The sequence below is a fragment of the Tribolium castaneum genome, chromosome 4 (assembly GCF_031307605.1).
Source record: "Tribolium castaneum strain GA2 chromosome 4, icTriCast1.1, whole genome shotgun sequence".
Lineage (NCBI taxonomy): Eukaryota > Metazoa > Arthropoda > Insecta > Coleoptera > Tenebrionidae > Tribolium > Tribolium castaneum.
This window is the reverse complement of record NC_087397.1, coordinates 3,994,228-4,009,656: the sequence shown is the minus strand read 5'-3', so window position 1 is coordinate 4,009,656 and position 15,429 is coordinate 3,994,228. Positions and strand designations below refer to the sequence as shown.

At 34.2% G+C, this 15,429-nt stretch overlaps 1 protein-coding gene and 1 long non-coding RNA gene across 3 annotated transcripts; one reads left to right on the top strand and one right to left on the bottom strand.

Annotated features, from left to right (window-relative positions):
* Nucleotides 1-6,792: 6,792 nt before the first annotated feature.
* LOC107398945 (uncharacterized) lies at nucleotides 6,793-7,685 on the top strand. The gene is made up of 2 exons (XR_001575669.2): nucleotides 6,793-7,253; nucleotides 7,302-7,685. It is a non-coding gene; the product is annotated as an uncharacterized LOC107398945 (long non-coding RNA).
* A 3,829-nt stretch (nucleotides 7,686-11,514) lies between these two features.
* LOC658777 (uncharacterized protein) lies at nucleotides 11,515-15,411 on the bottom strand. 2 transcript variants are annotated; one of them, XM_965137.4, is made up of 6 exons: nucleotides 15,267-15,411; nucleotides 13,605-13,690; nucleotides 12,414-12,631; nucleotides 12,213-12,369; nucleotides 11,826-12,167; nucleotides 11,515-11,777 (listed from the first exon to the last, which is right to left on the bottom strand). In XM_965137.4, the coding sequence occupies exons 2-6, from the start codon at nucleotides 13,683-13,685 to the stop codon at nucleotides 11,544-11,546; spliced, it is 1,032 nt and encodes a 343-aa protein (XP_970230.2). In that variant the 5' UTR covers nucleotides 13,686-13,690; nucleotides 15,267-15,411; the 3' UTR covers nucleotides 11,515-11,543. The 2 variants fall into 2 exon arrangements, with proteins under 2 accessions (XP_970230.2, XP_015840887.1); XM_015985401.2 differs by having other exon boundaries at nucleotides 13,605-13,701; nucleotides 15,267-15,406.
* Nucleotides 15,412-15,429: the final 18 nt, after the last annotated feature.

The following is a 15,429-nucleotide window of genomic DNA, read 5'->3' as shown; positions in this document are numbered from 1 at the left end:
GTAGAGCACCGTATCTCGCTATAACTATTTATAACTATTAGATACGAGACTAAATAATTAAAATATTTTTGGTTTAATAATAAATCCTGGAAAATTCTTCTTTGATCCAACTTGTATGCGTACAAATGTGGACGAAAATAAAAGAAACAAGAATTATTCATATAATTATTAATTTGTAACGAGTTTCTACAAAAACTAATTTTTCTTTACCACATCATTACTGATTTAATAAAAAATTTTATCTCCGCAGTGAATTTAGCAAATGCGTGAAGCAAAAATTATACAGTGTGTTGAAAAATGGTTGCTACTTCGTACGAATGACTATTGAGTATTTGTCATCTCGGTCAAATCATTAAATTAGCTTTTTGCTAATTTTTTGCATTTTTCGACAAATTTTGTTTCAAGTGTAGAATTTGTCTTGATTTGTGTTTTATATTTCTGTGAATATTGTTGTTGTGTATTCTTTCTTTTTGCCTTTTTGCATTATTTTGACGAATCTGAAACTTTAACAGCATTTAAATTTCAAAATCCAAATTTTATAAGTGACTTAATAAAATAATGAACAATTATTTTTTCACAGTGTGTATTAAAATATATACTTGGTATTTATATTATCATAATATCAGACAACATGCAAAATTCTGTGTTTAATTCTTGATAAGACTACTTGCTATACGTTATCACTTATCAGTCATAAATCAATCACTGATATAATTTATCACAGAAGACATCTTAAAAGCCAATTAAACACAAAAACTCTATTTGTTATTCGTAAAAAATAGAACAATTTTTTTTCAAATTGTGCAACTTAAAAAATTAATTTTTCCTCCGTTTATTCTATTTAGGAATTCTTTATTTTATTTATTTGTTTGTAATCAAAACAATAAGAACAGTAAAAGCTCTCAACAACGGACACCGATGTGGAATTGGCCGTTATGGAGAGGTGTTCTCTAATCAGAGGTGGGCAATTTTATATAAACCATAAACTGACCACAGAAGGTACATCCTACTGGATTTGCTTTTCCCTCAACATAACATCACAAAATTTAAAGAAAATAAACCAAGATAAACAAATTTTTAATAAAAAAATCTTCAATTTTTGTTTGGTTGTTTGTAGGAGCCGTGTACTTGACGCATAATTACTGCATTTTTTTAACATCTTCAAATATTTAAACAGCGTGAGTTTTCTGTGGTACTAATACAAGTTTCCCCTTACGTTTTTCCAAAAAAAAATTACACACACTCATCGATATTTTATTCTGGATCTAAGGTATACAATTTTTCATCTATTTCTACATAATCCATTAAACAAATGTTCGTTTTTTACATCACTCTTTCGGTCTGTCCGTCGTAAGAGGCAAATTTATGTAACGTTATGGTAACCGAAAAATTTTTTGTTTGCGTCCGCTATAGAGAGAGAGTCCGTTGTAGAGAAGATTTTACATTATTTTCCAATGCATTTGTTACGTTCTTACAAAAGTGCGTTGTGACGAGGTGTCCGTTATCCAGAGATATCCATTAAAAGAAGCTTTACTGTACATCTATGTTATTTTAAATTCATCGAAAGTTAGTTAGTTGATCAATTGTTACAACAATGTATTTTTTAAATTTATACCCAGGATAAAGTTACTCGACGATTGTAAAATCCACACTTAATATGCTTTTTTAACTTATAAGAATTAATTTATGACGAATTAACAAAAAAAAGTTGTACATAGAACTTGCATAGTAATAGGCAACAAAATATATTCGTTATAATTACAGACTGGTCTTTTATCTGTTACTTTTATCGACTTTTGTAGAAAATTATGCCAAATGATTTGAGAAATCTAAGAAAACTAAAACTTTTGGGGCTTTGCAAATAAGTATAAAGACTTGGGCGTTAATCATCGTTAACTGGCTTAACCTGGGGCAAGTACGTTCTGCGTTTTGCTCAGTAAGCCAATTCTACGTGCATCATCGGCTTTTTTTGAGGATCAAATGACTCGGAAGTAAATCTGTAGTCTTAGCCCGGTTTTAGTTTCCATTCCCTTTGTCTCGTTCCATCTTGGCCCTTATCTAATCACGTGTCTCACTCCGATTCCCGTATTCCATGGCAGATGATGGCAGGTAACATTGTAAGCTGAGTTGATTCTTCCGGATTTATCTACTGTCGCTGGTAGATCGAGGCTGGGCCAATTGATTTAGAGCAAGGAGGAGGCGGAAATTAGGAGTCGATAAATGATGTGTCTCGCCAAACTATGTCACGAAACAAACGGCCCGATCACAATAATTCTTCCGATGAGATTTAAAGGTTTATCCGGAGCTACATTACGCGGCTTGTTATTTAAATCCGGAGGCTTTTTATTTCAATTTTGCGCGATTTTCCAGCTTACTCTTAAATTAGCACGGCATTTAACCTAATGGATTTTCGATACGTCCCATTATATCTATATTTAAAAAAAACTATAGCCAGCTACAGGTAGCTCGTTTGCCGCTTTCTCTAATTACGCGCTTCTTCCCGCTTTTTCACGCTTTCGCCGAGAAATAATGCACCGATTTTGGGGCGAAATGCAAGTGCAAGCAAAAACCAACTTATGAAGCTTTTTAACAAACGTATATTAGGTGTACATGGACAAATAATAATACTTATGTTTAGTAGATAATGTTTTATTTAAAAAAAATACATAATACCTAAGTAAAATACAAAATGAGTGAAATTATTTTTTTTCTTTAAGGAGATTCATAATGTGATAAATTTGAAAGAAAAATAAAACACCATGTTATTTTACAAGACTCAGACAGTGAGAACAGTAAAAACATTTTTGTAACCATCTTGTCCTGTCAGCGAATTTTTTAGATTTTTCTGTAAAATTGTGTCAAGAACCATCGTATTTATCCAAATTTTGAGTTTTTGGTTGCATTTGGTGTGTTATCGGGTGGCGGTATTGACGAATACGGAACCCGGAGTTTCTTGCGGTTTCCCCCTTTGTGCCGCCGCCGTCGAGTAATCGAGGGCTACAACACACGAACCCTCCGCTAGCCTTGATTGGCTCGAGCTCCACTAATCCCACTTTAGCCCTGGCGGCCGCTCCGGGCCCTCTCCACCCGGAATTTCGACCACCACCCGACTGCCTTATGCGAACTCGACCGGAATCCTAAATAATTTACTGCCAATTATTATCGAAACAGGAATTTAAATCAATATTTGCGGACGCAGTCACTCCGAAAAATTTCGAAAAAGCTGCGGGAAAATAGATTTGGGACGCGATTGCGAATAAAATTTCTGTAAATTCTAAACGCAATCCGGAAATAACATTGAAGAAAGACTGGATCCCTCGGAAAACAAAACGAAATATGTATAGGGGGGTCGTGTTAGTTTATTTTATATTCCTATCCAAATGTTCGGGAGGGAAGTTCGCGGAGCAGCCACCGACTAGTCGTCCAAGTCGCGAGTCGACATCCCTGGAAACGCCCTCCAGCCGAATTCGTTTCGACCGTTGGATTAGACGACTGAAAACACACCAAGAGAAATAACATAGGATTACTTCAGTGCGTTCCCCATGATTAGATTGTAAAATACTGGAAGTGACGTGTGCAAGGGTGGATAAATAAGACACATAAAACGGAAATGAAACAGATATAAAAATAGGAAAACTGCCACTATAAACTTGTCTTTCCTTTGCTTCGCTTTTCATCATTAAAAAGTATGAGCCGCACGAGTCGCTGATCAATTTTAGACTCTAAATTAATCCTGATCTCAACTGCAAAAATCTACTTATATTTAATTTTTTGATGCAAGCAATAAGCTTGCGGTGTCTATTAAAGTTTGCTGTCATTGAGTGATTTTTATCGGAGATTAAGTCCCTTAATCGCATTAATCCGGAAATACTACAATGTCTACTGCATTTATTAATTTCTAAAAGTACTTTTTACTGAATATCAAAAACTAATAATCACACAGAAATTACCATTTTTTCGATAATAACAATAATAATAAAATTTTGAACACGGAAAGAAGTGAGATTTTAACCTTTCCACCTTTTTCACACTTTAAGGTTGAACTAAAAACGTCCATAGAGGTCAAGCAAGCGCGTGAACATAAAATTTTAAATTGAATTTTAAAAAAAAATTAAATAAAATGCTTTCTCTACAATTAGATGTTGTCTCTAAATTGAGTCATTACCTCACAGGTCAGTTTGTACCTCATTTTAAGGATTTGTAATCGAATTTAAACGGTTTTAAACGATTCATTTATTTTTCTATTAAAAAATTTTTACATTATAATCGCATGAAAAAATATGGTAACTTTCTGAATACCTCAGCAACAAATATATGTACATAAATTTGAAAAAAAGCTTGTATAAATGAGAAATAAAATAAAATAACAACATTTTTTAATCATTTTATTTTTGTATTAAAATTGGTGCATAATTTTTTGATATTTTTTTTATACTCTTGTATGTGAACGTTAGGTTTTTCCATAAAAACCATAAAATTATTACGCTGTTTTCCCCTTATAATTTAGTTACAAATATTCGAGTCGAGATAAGAATTGGTTTGTTAATCTAGGAACAACATTCAATTGTAAAAAAAATGTAAAAAAATTTGTTTTATTATTATTTTTCTTAAAAATTGAGCTTTAAATTGGCGCATTTGTATTTTAAATTTTTTCCTAAAAAAACTTTTTTGTGTTGCTTTCCTCAGATATAAATTATTTGATGACCTTGTAGCACAATTTTTTCTAAATTTTTACCTACTTACGAGACATCTGTACAGCGATATTGTTTTAATCATTTTGACTGTAAACGAAGAAATCCCCCACAAATATTTTAGTTGAAGTAACTTTTCGAGAGTAAGTTTACTGTCTAGCACACTGCTGGCGCTATTTTTCTAAGTATGTAAATGTAATAAATTAAATCGCAAACTATATTTATCTTCTTAAACAAGACGTTAGTACTCAATCTGCTGGAAGAATGTAGGACTGTTTTTCTTTGTGAATTTAGAATCCAGTGAGCATCCTAGCGTAAATCACCACTGTTTGTTCTAGTCAAAATGAATAATCGTTCAGCGGTTGTGTTTTATTGTAGCAATAATATAAAATGATAAATGTTTTCGTTCTCGACTAAAAAAACTAAGAAAAATACAAACGCGGACAGCTTTTCACAAGTGTAATCTGCGCGCACGACGAAAGGAAATTTATTTATACTTGTTCGTCAAGTTAATTAATGTTATGTTTGGCATTTATCGCACACTTTTCCTCGAAATAGGATTTGTTATCCTGGCGTTTGTAGAGGGCGCTCGAAAAAGGATTAATTCCGTGACGTCACGGCGTCTCTCCAACATACTAATGGGGCGTCTAGCGTCGCTTTTATTAGTATTTATGTCTCAGGGCATGATAAATACGAATTCCTCCCATTTGACACATAATAATATCGCTGATTTATTTATGTTTTCTGGATGCGTTCGCATTTGAATTGGAAATGCTCCTGAGCTTTACTAATTGCTCGTTTCCGTCGGTTTAAACGTGCTTACTCTATCAAACGGACTTTTTCTCTTGCGCCTCTTTCATTCTAAGTCATGTGTAAGTCATAAATCTTTCCTTGTCCCGATATCACTATCGATTATTTGCTCCATTTGTTCCAGTCGATGCGGCAAAGTATAAATCTTTTGCTTCTATTCACTGTACTCGGGAAGACGGAGGAAATTTAGTTACTTCTATTAAAATCAATGGAGTGCTTCGTGCCGCATAGGCCGCCTTCCACCGGCTCACAATTTGCCAAAAGTGTTTCATTTTTTTCATTTTAAAGTTGTAGTAGTAATAATTGGTCAGTGAAATTAATAAACGTTCAGAATCAAAAGTTCTTAGTAGTTGAAGCAGGGAAATGCAGGGCGGATTACCCAATTTATTAGAAATTCTCAAATATCTGCATCTGCCATTAATCTCACTTAACAAGTTTTCGAGCAGCACCTGTTCTCAAGTCGACGATAGCAAGTTTTAATTAAGAAAAACACACGAACTAATTATCAAGACTTGCTTTTAATTATTCAATCATCTCGTACGGAAATGTGCACTTCAAAGTGCATCTAAACGAGTCGTGTATTATAAAAAGTTGGCGAACGTGGCGCGTTCCCGGATTTTACTTTGAGAACCCGGACTAGCCACGAAGCCGTGCAAAGCCAACTACGAGAATAATGTGCAGCCGGATTCAGGCGGTCGTTTAGTGGGCTCGATCAAAAACGCGTTACATTTCAAATGAAGAAATAGAGAGTGAGTTTGGCCTTCTTCCACTCTCAGAATTCTGGACATGTACTCTTCGGCCTGTCACGAAAAATCCCTCAACTCGCAGGGGCGCAAACGAAACTGTTGCCAAGCGGACATGAGCCACAAAATTTATCGTATTTGCCGATTTAATCACAAATTACAAGTACTTTAATGAACACCTCCGAATAACGGACAACTCTTCACAACGGACATTTTTGTAGTGAACACCTCTCCACAGCGGACAAATAAAAATTACCCTTAGGTTGTTGAGAGATTTTACTCGAAATTTTGGTTGATATATTTCTAAAATTCCGAATTTTAGATGTCGTAATTCGTAGAAAAACTTTTCCGATAATATTTAAAAATAAATAGATCGGCGTTAGCCGCAAGCGAAGTTCTTAAGCCTGTTGCTACCTTGTAACCCATTGTAAGCCCAGAACTAATAATGTGTATTAACGAATCGGCTGCAAAACGTTGCCACAATTAGAAAATAACAATAAAACAAATTAATTAGCACTCGAGCGGGCAATTTCTGGGTTTATCATCAAGTCAATGTATACACGGAGCAACACCAGTTATTACACCCAATCAACATATGTCGCTGTTTATCCGAATGGCATTGGCATCGTTGAAGAGGGTCGCGAATATCAGCCGAGAAAATTAAATTATGACAATCAAATGAGCATGATTTAATTAAATAAGTTATTTGCAAACCAGCAAACATATGTCGATATGACCTTTTTTATTTTTACAACTATTGTTGCAACATATGCCAAATAAACATTTCACTAATAAATATTTTCGGTTAACCGCAATTAGAAATATCCACCAAATGCTCCTGATGCGATAATCGTGTTTGCTCAACGTCGCTTGGTCATCTCGGGGGGTTATCGCCTTGTTATTAAATTCGTGTAAAGCGAGTAATATAATAATAATGATTGGGTTTGTTGTCATTGCTCTAATTGCAGTTTTAGTGTCCCAGTCAACAGTATCGTATGACTGCGAACCGGTCCGTATTTTGATTGCGTTATAATCTCTTCAGCAACAGTAATCTCAGGGGAATGACGACGGTGCCTCGCACATTGGAGAACAAGGGTACATTAGGGAACATTACGACAGCATCATCTACAGGAGTGCGGGCATCCGGAAGATCCGATTAGCAAATCTTGCGTAATAATTGAAATATCAAGGAATATCGCCGTGCTACAGACACTTGTGTCCCTTCGATGGGCTTTGGAAGTAATTGAAATGTTCGCTGGGTATTAGGGCCTTTCACGCCACGACAACGCACTCATTCAAAGAAACGAATAGATTTCATCAAACGCTATTTTTTATTAATTTTTGTGTTTATTCAAAGCAGCAAATGTATTAATTACATTGTATGCCAGTGTGAAACGAATTTATGTTAATTCAAATAAAGCAAACACTTTTTATTTTATAATTTTATTGGTCACTTTTATTTACACAAATTCAAGCAGAACAAAATAAAAAAAAAATAAACAAATGTTGGTCTAGATCACATTTATAATTGTTCACTGTTTGGTGTCACTGTAATACTAATAGGTATTTTGTTTTCATTTTCATTAAGTCCGATTTTGAACTTTCTTCAAAAGTTATCCAATTATTTTAACTGATAATATGCAAGAAATAGATCTTTGTAATTTAAAATAAATTGGAGAAATAAAGAATTTTAAAATCCGTCCAAATGGCATTATTTCTGCTTTGATTAAGAGTCGTAGAGACACATAAAAGTGTCTAAAACTTTCTGACATCGAGTTTTGTAGCAACTTATCTATTTATATACCAAAAGAAGAAAAACATACCTACATTATCTCTCCCGAAGATGAATTAGTTAATAACTAAACATCTAAGGAAGAGAAGAGGCTTTCCTCCAGTGTTATATTTATGATTTTTTCGATATCTTTACCAGAAAATACCCTTTTCCACTTTCCAAATAACTCATTACATGAATTTTTTCTCCCGAGGAAGGAAAATTAGGGAGAATGAAGAAAATACTTTCTTCCCGAAGAAAAAAAAACGTGCTTCCAAAATCGCAAAAAAATTAGCGACCAAAATCTCGACAAAAGTTATAAATTTTAAAATCGGTCCAATAGGCATTATTGTACAGGTGCTAGAGAAAAATGCATACAATTTTCTTACATCAAGTTTAATTATTTCGTGATGATCTCAGATTCAAATGGTTTTCAAAAATAATAAAACTACTAGGTATTATCTTACTACATCAGATCTGGAAGAGAAAAGTCTGCAAACGTCAAGAGAAAAGTCTATGAACAAATAAAGAAAATAATTAAAAAAGCATTAAACTTTTTCAGGAAAAGATTTAGAGAAAAGTTTACATAATCTAGAAGAAAGTCTACAGAAAAATCTATAAACAAAACTAGAAAAAGTTCTTGTACTAATTCTATAAATTCGGAAAACAATGAAAGCATAAAAGAACCAATAAAATTTAAAATTTCAAAATATTAATTAATCGAAATTTTATATTTTCAAGCGTTATTCTAAAACTACGATACATTTAGTATAATTATAATAATTTTTTGAGGCTAGCAACATTTTTTTACAAATTTTTATCACAAAATTACATTCTCTCAAAAAATAACAATTTTTGCAGCTACTTAATAGTAATTAATTAATTTTAATTATAAAGAATTGTAGAAAAAATCTGAAAAAATTCGCAAGCATAGATAAAAATACAATGTATTCAATAACAAACGCCAAATTTTATGCGATTATTAGTTTCTGAGGTACGCTTTCAGGAGATTCACCCTGTAGGTACATTATTCTCAATTTCTTTTGTATCAGTTTTTATTGTCTGATTTTCTTTCATTTAGAGTTCTGTCTTATTTTCAAATTTAGAAAAAATATTTGACTCAAATCTAAAAATCGTCAATATGTTGTCCAATTATTTAATTTTTATTTTCTAGTAATAAGTCGCTATACACGCCACTAATTTTTCTCTTAATTAATTGTTCTCTAATTGCACAAAAGAGAATTCCCTAGCCTGGTCCAAATTTTGCAACAGGACGATTCATCACCCGCAACGGGTTCATCTTACGTCGGATGTGAAATTTCATAAATCAAGCAGGAGACATCAAAACAGGGACAACAAGGCGGAGGGTAGAGGCCTAAGCTCGACACGACTCGTTGCTTCTAATTATGCACGCAAAGATTTCTCGCTTAATTTAGTCCTACCGGTTCCAGAGTTCGCATTTCCCTAACTCATTCCACTCGCGAACTTCCTCAGGAGACGCTCCTGAGACTGGGCGGCGTCTTCACCGAGGACATCTCCAACTTTCACAGTCTGACTTCCAAGGAAAATGTCGCCATGGCAACGGACTCAAGTAGGGGAGCGCCATTTTGTCCCCGACTCCGGAGTTAGCGAAAGCGCCACAAATTTATATCTGCCTCATCCAGGGCTCAAAAGAGATCATTACCAAAGCTTTCTACTCAATTGCGGATCGCCCGGAGTTTGATCTATTTGTCGTCGCTCTTTACCTGACTACTCAATGTCGTCGTTATTATTTTAGATGGCTGGGTCCGGAGCGCAACCGGAACCCACCATTGTGCTTTTTTACACTTGTTAATTACCCAATCAATGCACTTTTGCACAAAAATCATAATCAAATATTTTGAGCGTGATTGAAGAGGGAAAAGTGAAATGGTAATGGAAAATTAATCATACAAAAATGTGGGTGAAGTAGCGAAGAAAACAGCGGGTGAGGCAATAAAGAAGAATTATTAAGGAAACCCATGAGCCAACAAATCCAGTCAGAGTTGGCGGCACAAGTTGAGGGATCAATGGCTCAAGATGCCGCCTCCGAAGATGAACTGCTCCTTCATTTACAATCATTAAACTCAAATAGATTTCAAAGACCCGTACTTTTTTCCACATTTGTTATTTATACAAAATTTCAACCAAAATTCACAACTTTGTTTATTGTTGTACTAATTAATTTAAAATAAAATTGTTTTCGTTTCCCTCTATGTTTTATATTGCCAACTATTGGGAAAGAAAGTAAAAATTTAGAGAAAGTCGGAGCCATCTGGCGAAAAGAGGGAAAAGTTTTATTTGGTTCAGCGACAGATACCTAGCACAGTAGTTACATAATCAATAATTTCTCCTCTCACAACTGTTTTTTTTTTGAGCCTACGAATAAAGAATCACTAATATGTGTAGGAATATTTTTGAGTTTTAAGTTTTCGTTCAATAATGATATTTCGGATAATTGCAAAATCGAAGAAAGCTAACTATCATTAATCGGGTCACAATAATGACCATTAAAATAGGTATTTTTTGCTACGATGTGCACTACACTTGTACTTACATAAACACTTTATTTTGTAACAATGTCGTCACAGTGCTAAAACACCAAGTTGCGATTTGTAGAAAATATTGTTACTGTTGCAATAATTCAATAATCGCTTTTAAAAAATACGGGATTATACTGTAACTTTAATACTTACCTTTCTGTGACTTAAATTCTTCGTTGAGTTGTACGTTCTTCGTTATAATAATTGGTTATTTAAAAAATGTTTGTTAAATTCTGACTAGTGAAGATTACACTTTATTTGTATTTTCGTTTTAATTTTTTTTCACTTAATTAGTCTTATTCTGATATTGTCCTAATTTCTTCAATAAACTGTATTTTGTGTCTAGTTTAAATTTAATTATTTTTGTTTTAACTTTTTAAAAGTTATGTAACGAATAAGTTTCTTAATAAGAGCGACTAATATTCGAGAAACTAATGTCGCAAACTCAGCAATTGCGTTAACATAAAAAGTGTTAACAGTAGGGTAACAGTAATGATTGTGTTTTGTCAAAATTATAAATTTGATTCGCCAATTTTAAGAATTGCACATCAGAGTTTTACACTGAAATGAGTGACTTGGATACAGCAATTGTAATTAAAAATACGCCAAAATGTTCCAAAAATAACCAAATCTTTAGATATTTGCACAATAACACTACTGACGCATTATTTGGACAAGTGTCAAATAAAGACAAATATAATGTTCGTCTTTTAAATTGCGCACCCCATGAGTGAAAGGTGTTAAAGTAAAAGGTATTTCACGTCCACGGTCGTCAAAAACAGCGCTGATAGTAAAAGTTGACCTGTTACAGAATGTTGATATTTTTATCAAACGTAATAGTGAGTTATGAGTTATAGGTTTATGCCAAGAAAGCGTTAACGAAAACAAAAAAGCGCAATAATTATAATAAATTACCAGTCTAATATCAAAACACTACATCCATAAAAATGTAATAACAATAATTTATTCAAATCAGAGTCATATGACTGGCACAAGCATGGTTAAATCTGTACTCCAGATAAATCATTCCAGTGCAGTGCCAATAATAGAGCGCGGCGACCACAAACAGGTGCCACCACTGGTGCGAATGTCCTAAATAGTCGAATTTTCCTGAGCAAAACCTTTCAGGTACTTTAGTGATATACACAGCGAACGCGGTCCCACTTATCAAATACATCCCAGCGACTCTGGGAAGAAGAAGCTGCAATAAAAAATCAATAAAAATTTTTACAAACTATTTTGCACTTACACGGACCAAGGGATGCTCGAACCACCCCATGTGCATGGCCCAGTGCAGCGTCGGGACGACCCCATAGGCCGCCCATCCCACGAACACCAGCATTCGGACGTTGGGCCCAACGTTGAATCTGGGAACGTGCAACAACATCGCGATCGCGAAAATAATCGTAACTGTAAAAATGTAAAAATTCAAAAGTCCGGGATCACACCAGAAGGCGTAATATATTCCAGATGTGTAGATGGCGAGGAGGGAAAGGGCAATGCCGAATAAATCGAACGAAAGGAATAAATCACAGTCACGCTCAGATCTGCACGAAAACGTGTGATACAACGCCGATAAAACCATGCAGACCTGAAAAATCTAATTACAAAACGAAGCGTCTTTCTACTCGATTACCTGAAAACAAATTAAAACAAAACCTACAATAAGCTTATCACCAATGAACGCGTAGACGTCGAGCGACCAGACGTCTCGAATTGTAACAGCCAGGAAGAGGACAAATCCGAAAATATGTGACCATATATTGATTGTCTCGTTCGTCCACCAAAAAATACTAAAAAAATCGTCAACCCTGCAAAGGTCTGGCGGAAGCCTCACCTTTCTAGGCACAAGTGCGTGTCTAGAATCCCCCTATACCCTGATAAAATAAAAGTGTTATGCTTAATATATTCGGGAGCTTCCTTGTAAGTGAAGAGCTTTTTAGCCCGTTGGTAACAAATTTTGGGCTTTTTATCATCGTCCTTCTTTTCTTTTGTGTCTTCGCCGGGGCCTGGTTTAAACTCCTTCAGTAAATTGTTCGTTTGTCGATCACAGTCCTGCAACATGTCCGACATGAATGAGAATGAGACACTTGAATTTAAGACGCATCGCGCTGCAGGACTACATCTCTCGCTGTTCCTGCAGTCCTGCTAGAAGTGTGCAGCGAGCGACACTGACGCCACAAGACTGACAATTGACAGACACTGTCCTGTGTCTTTATTTAACAAGTGTAAATTTAGCAATTCAAGACCAATTTAACACACAGTAACGCATTAGCATTTGGAAAAATTTCCTAACGGTGGTTGCAAATAATCAATTTCCTGCTTTGGCACTTCTTCGTCGTTATGGCTTCCGCATGGGCAAAAGTTTGCGATGGAGAGAAACTACGTCATCTTGAGACACAAAGCGTTTTAATTAACAAAAATTTGACTCGGAAAAAATCAACAAGGTCGGGTGAAACCACTCCTGTGGTCCTGTTACGAACAAAGTTCATTTTTGTAAGGTGATTTCAATACAAAGGGGTCGAATTTTTCTAGACCGGAAACAGTGTTGACGCAATTAAACAAAGTTTGATGTTTGGTATTAACACCAGTATTGCTTTTATTTTAGTAACCTTGAACCAATAAAGAAATCAAAGTAATTCAACACACTGACCTAGAATGGTTTACATAACAATTATTTAAATTCGCGCAGCGTTTGGACGAATGTTACATTACAAGCGATAAATTTTCGTACGAAATTTTTGTTTATAGAAAGTAAATATTGGATATACGTAGGATCTTTTGCTTTCTCCGCGCTCAGTGTAAACTAATCACAAGAAAGCAAGTTCCGTTTTAAGTAGGTTGCAGATATGTGTTCCGTTCTCTAGGCAAATCACTTGAGTCCAAGTCTTTGATTGTCAGTATTTCTGCGGATGGTTTTGATGATTGGGTGTTTTTATCTCCAATATCCAATTGTGCATTACAAAGGATACGTAATGAGTAACTTTCATTTGCAATAAGAAGTGAAGAGAAAGTTTGGTTCACTCACCTTGTTATCACTACAGCACGTTTCATTGTCATTGTCATCTGACATTGATACACCGTGTTTTGCTGATATTGTAACAGTCATTATTTCTGAAAAATGCCTGATTAATTTTTCAATAATTCGTTCATAGCACATGTAGTCTTTATTCGATGTTTTTTTTTTGAATTACAGTTAAGTTCATTGCCATTCGCGAACGTGAAACAAGATGAAAGCACTATGTGGATACTTCTGGCGACCTTCCTAGTTTTGAATTTTAGATGGTTGTTACTGAAATATTTTCACAATTAAAAATAAATCTTGTACCTGAACAAAAATAAACCAACAGATAAAAATGTTGGCTTGATCGCTTCCTGAACTGTACCTACACATAATAAGTCAAGGGAGAATCCATTTCAAAATTTTACCAAAAACTGAATAGTCAGGTGCTTGGGCCATAATATCACAATTATGATGGCATAATCTTTTAAGGGATACGTACTTTTGTGGGTTGTTAAATAAATAGCTCTAATTTTAAATTAAAGACGATAAAATTTTCTTCGAAATGTGGTAAAGGTTTAATTTTTTTTGCTTTTTTTGTGTAATTATAATTAATAACAAAGTGAAAGAAACATTTATTTGACAATAGTAGTTTGCGATTTAATGGTGGTAAATTTTCGTGGTAGCGTGTTTTTCCTCCAAACAGGCAATTGACACGTTAAACATTTTGCGTATGTGATTTACGGTGTCATAAATTTTCATATCATTGTATGGAAAGTACCTAATTTATAAAAAAGGTATTAAGAAATGTCGAAAATGTTTATACTTTAAAAGTCAAATGTACTACAATTAGTGTTACAACACGCACATGTTATCATTTGGACTTATTTAACTTCCTTTTATAATCACGGTTATAACATTGTGTTCATTTATGCTTCGCTGCAAAACGTCTCATCAGCGATTTTCTAACTAAACATTACAATGTTTTGAAATTTTTTAAATACTCATATTGCTCGTTCATAGCTCCCAGACCTAAAAATCCCGCACCTACAACCATGTTTTGAAATACATTTTGTAAAACCAGTCAGATTTCATATGAATAAATAACGCTTATAGATTTGTTTTGCAATAACTTAAATTCTCAACGTTTACTGCACGCTAAAAAACAAACAGCGTGTGAATGTATCTGGAACAAATAGCTCAGAGGAAACAATAAATAATTAAAATAAAAATTAATACTTTAAGACCCTCTGACCCGTGAGTGATAACTCATGTTTTTTTATATCTTTATTGTGTGATTTATGAAAAATTACTATAATGTGTTTTGCGGCCCAGAGTTTCAGGCCCTGTGTTTCTTTTTAGATTCACAAATAACAAAATTGCTATGCTTGAAAACATAAAATTACAAAAGACACGAAAAAGCAATTTAATTGTAATGATAGTCGGTATCTAATTTATAAAATACTCGTAATGGTGTTTCGAGTAAAAATTGCCCCCAACATTAAAATGAGAAATATTTTGTTCGAGACCATTCCACAAAAAACATAGGAAGGATACCAGAATTTTGGAATGCAAAATAGCCGGCTACAGCTTTTTCCATCGATATTTGAGGTCAACTACATTTGCTAAGGAAGAACAAATCAAAACCGTGCAAAGTACAAAACGTTGTAAAGCAAGAAATCTACTTACATTTAATAATAATTGATATTTCTTTGTATTGTATCAATAATTAAACGCACTTTCTAACAAGATACTGATGTTAATATCAAGTCAAACATTGGCGCAGGTGCGTTTTGCTGCGCGTTTACCGAACGACTGAATACTCTTCCATTAATATTTCAGTTTCAAAATG

Bases quoted from the DNA above. Each gene is read 5' to 3' on its own strand.
- LOC658777 (XM_015985401.2), bottom strand. The intron at 12,370-12,413 runs GTGAGGCTTCCG...CGATTTTTTTAG, and splicing joins ACGCACTTGTGCCTAGAAAG to TATTTTTTGGTGGACGAACG. The intron at 11,778-11,825 runs GTAAGTGCAAAA...TTTTTATTGCAG, and splicing joins TCGAGCATCCCTTGGTCCGT to CTTCTTCTTCCCAGAGTCGC.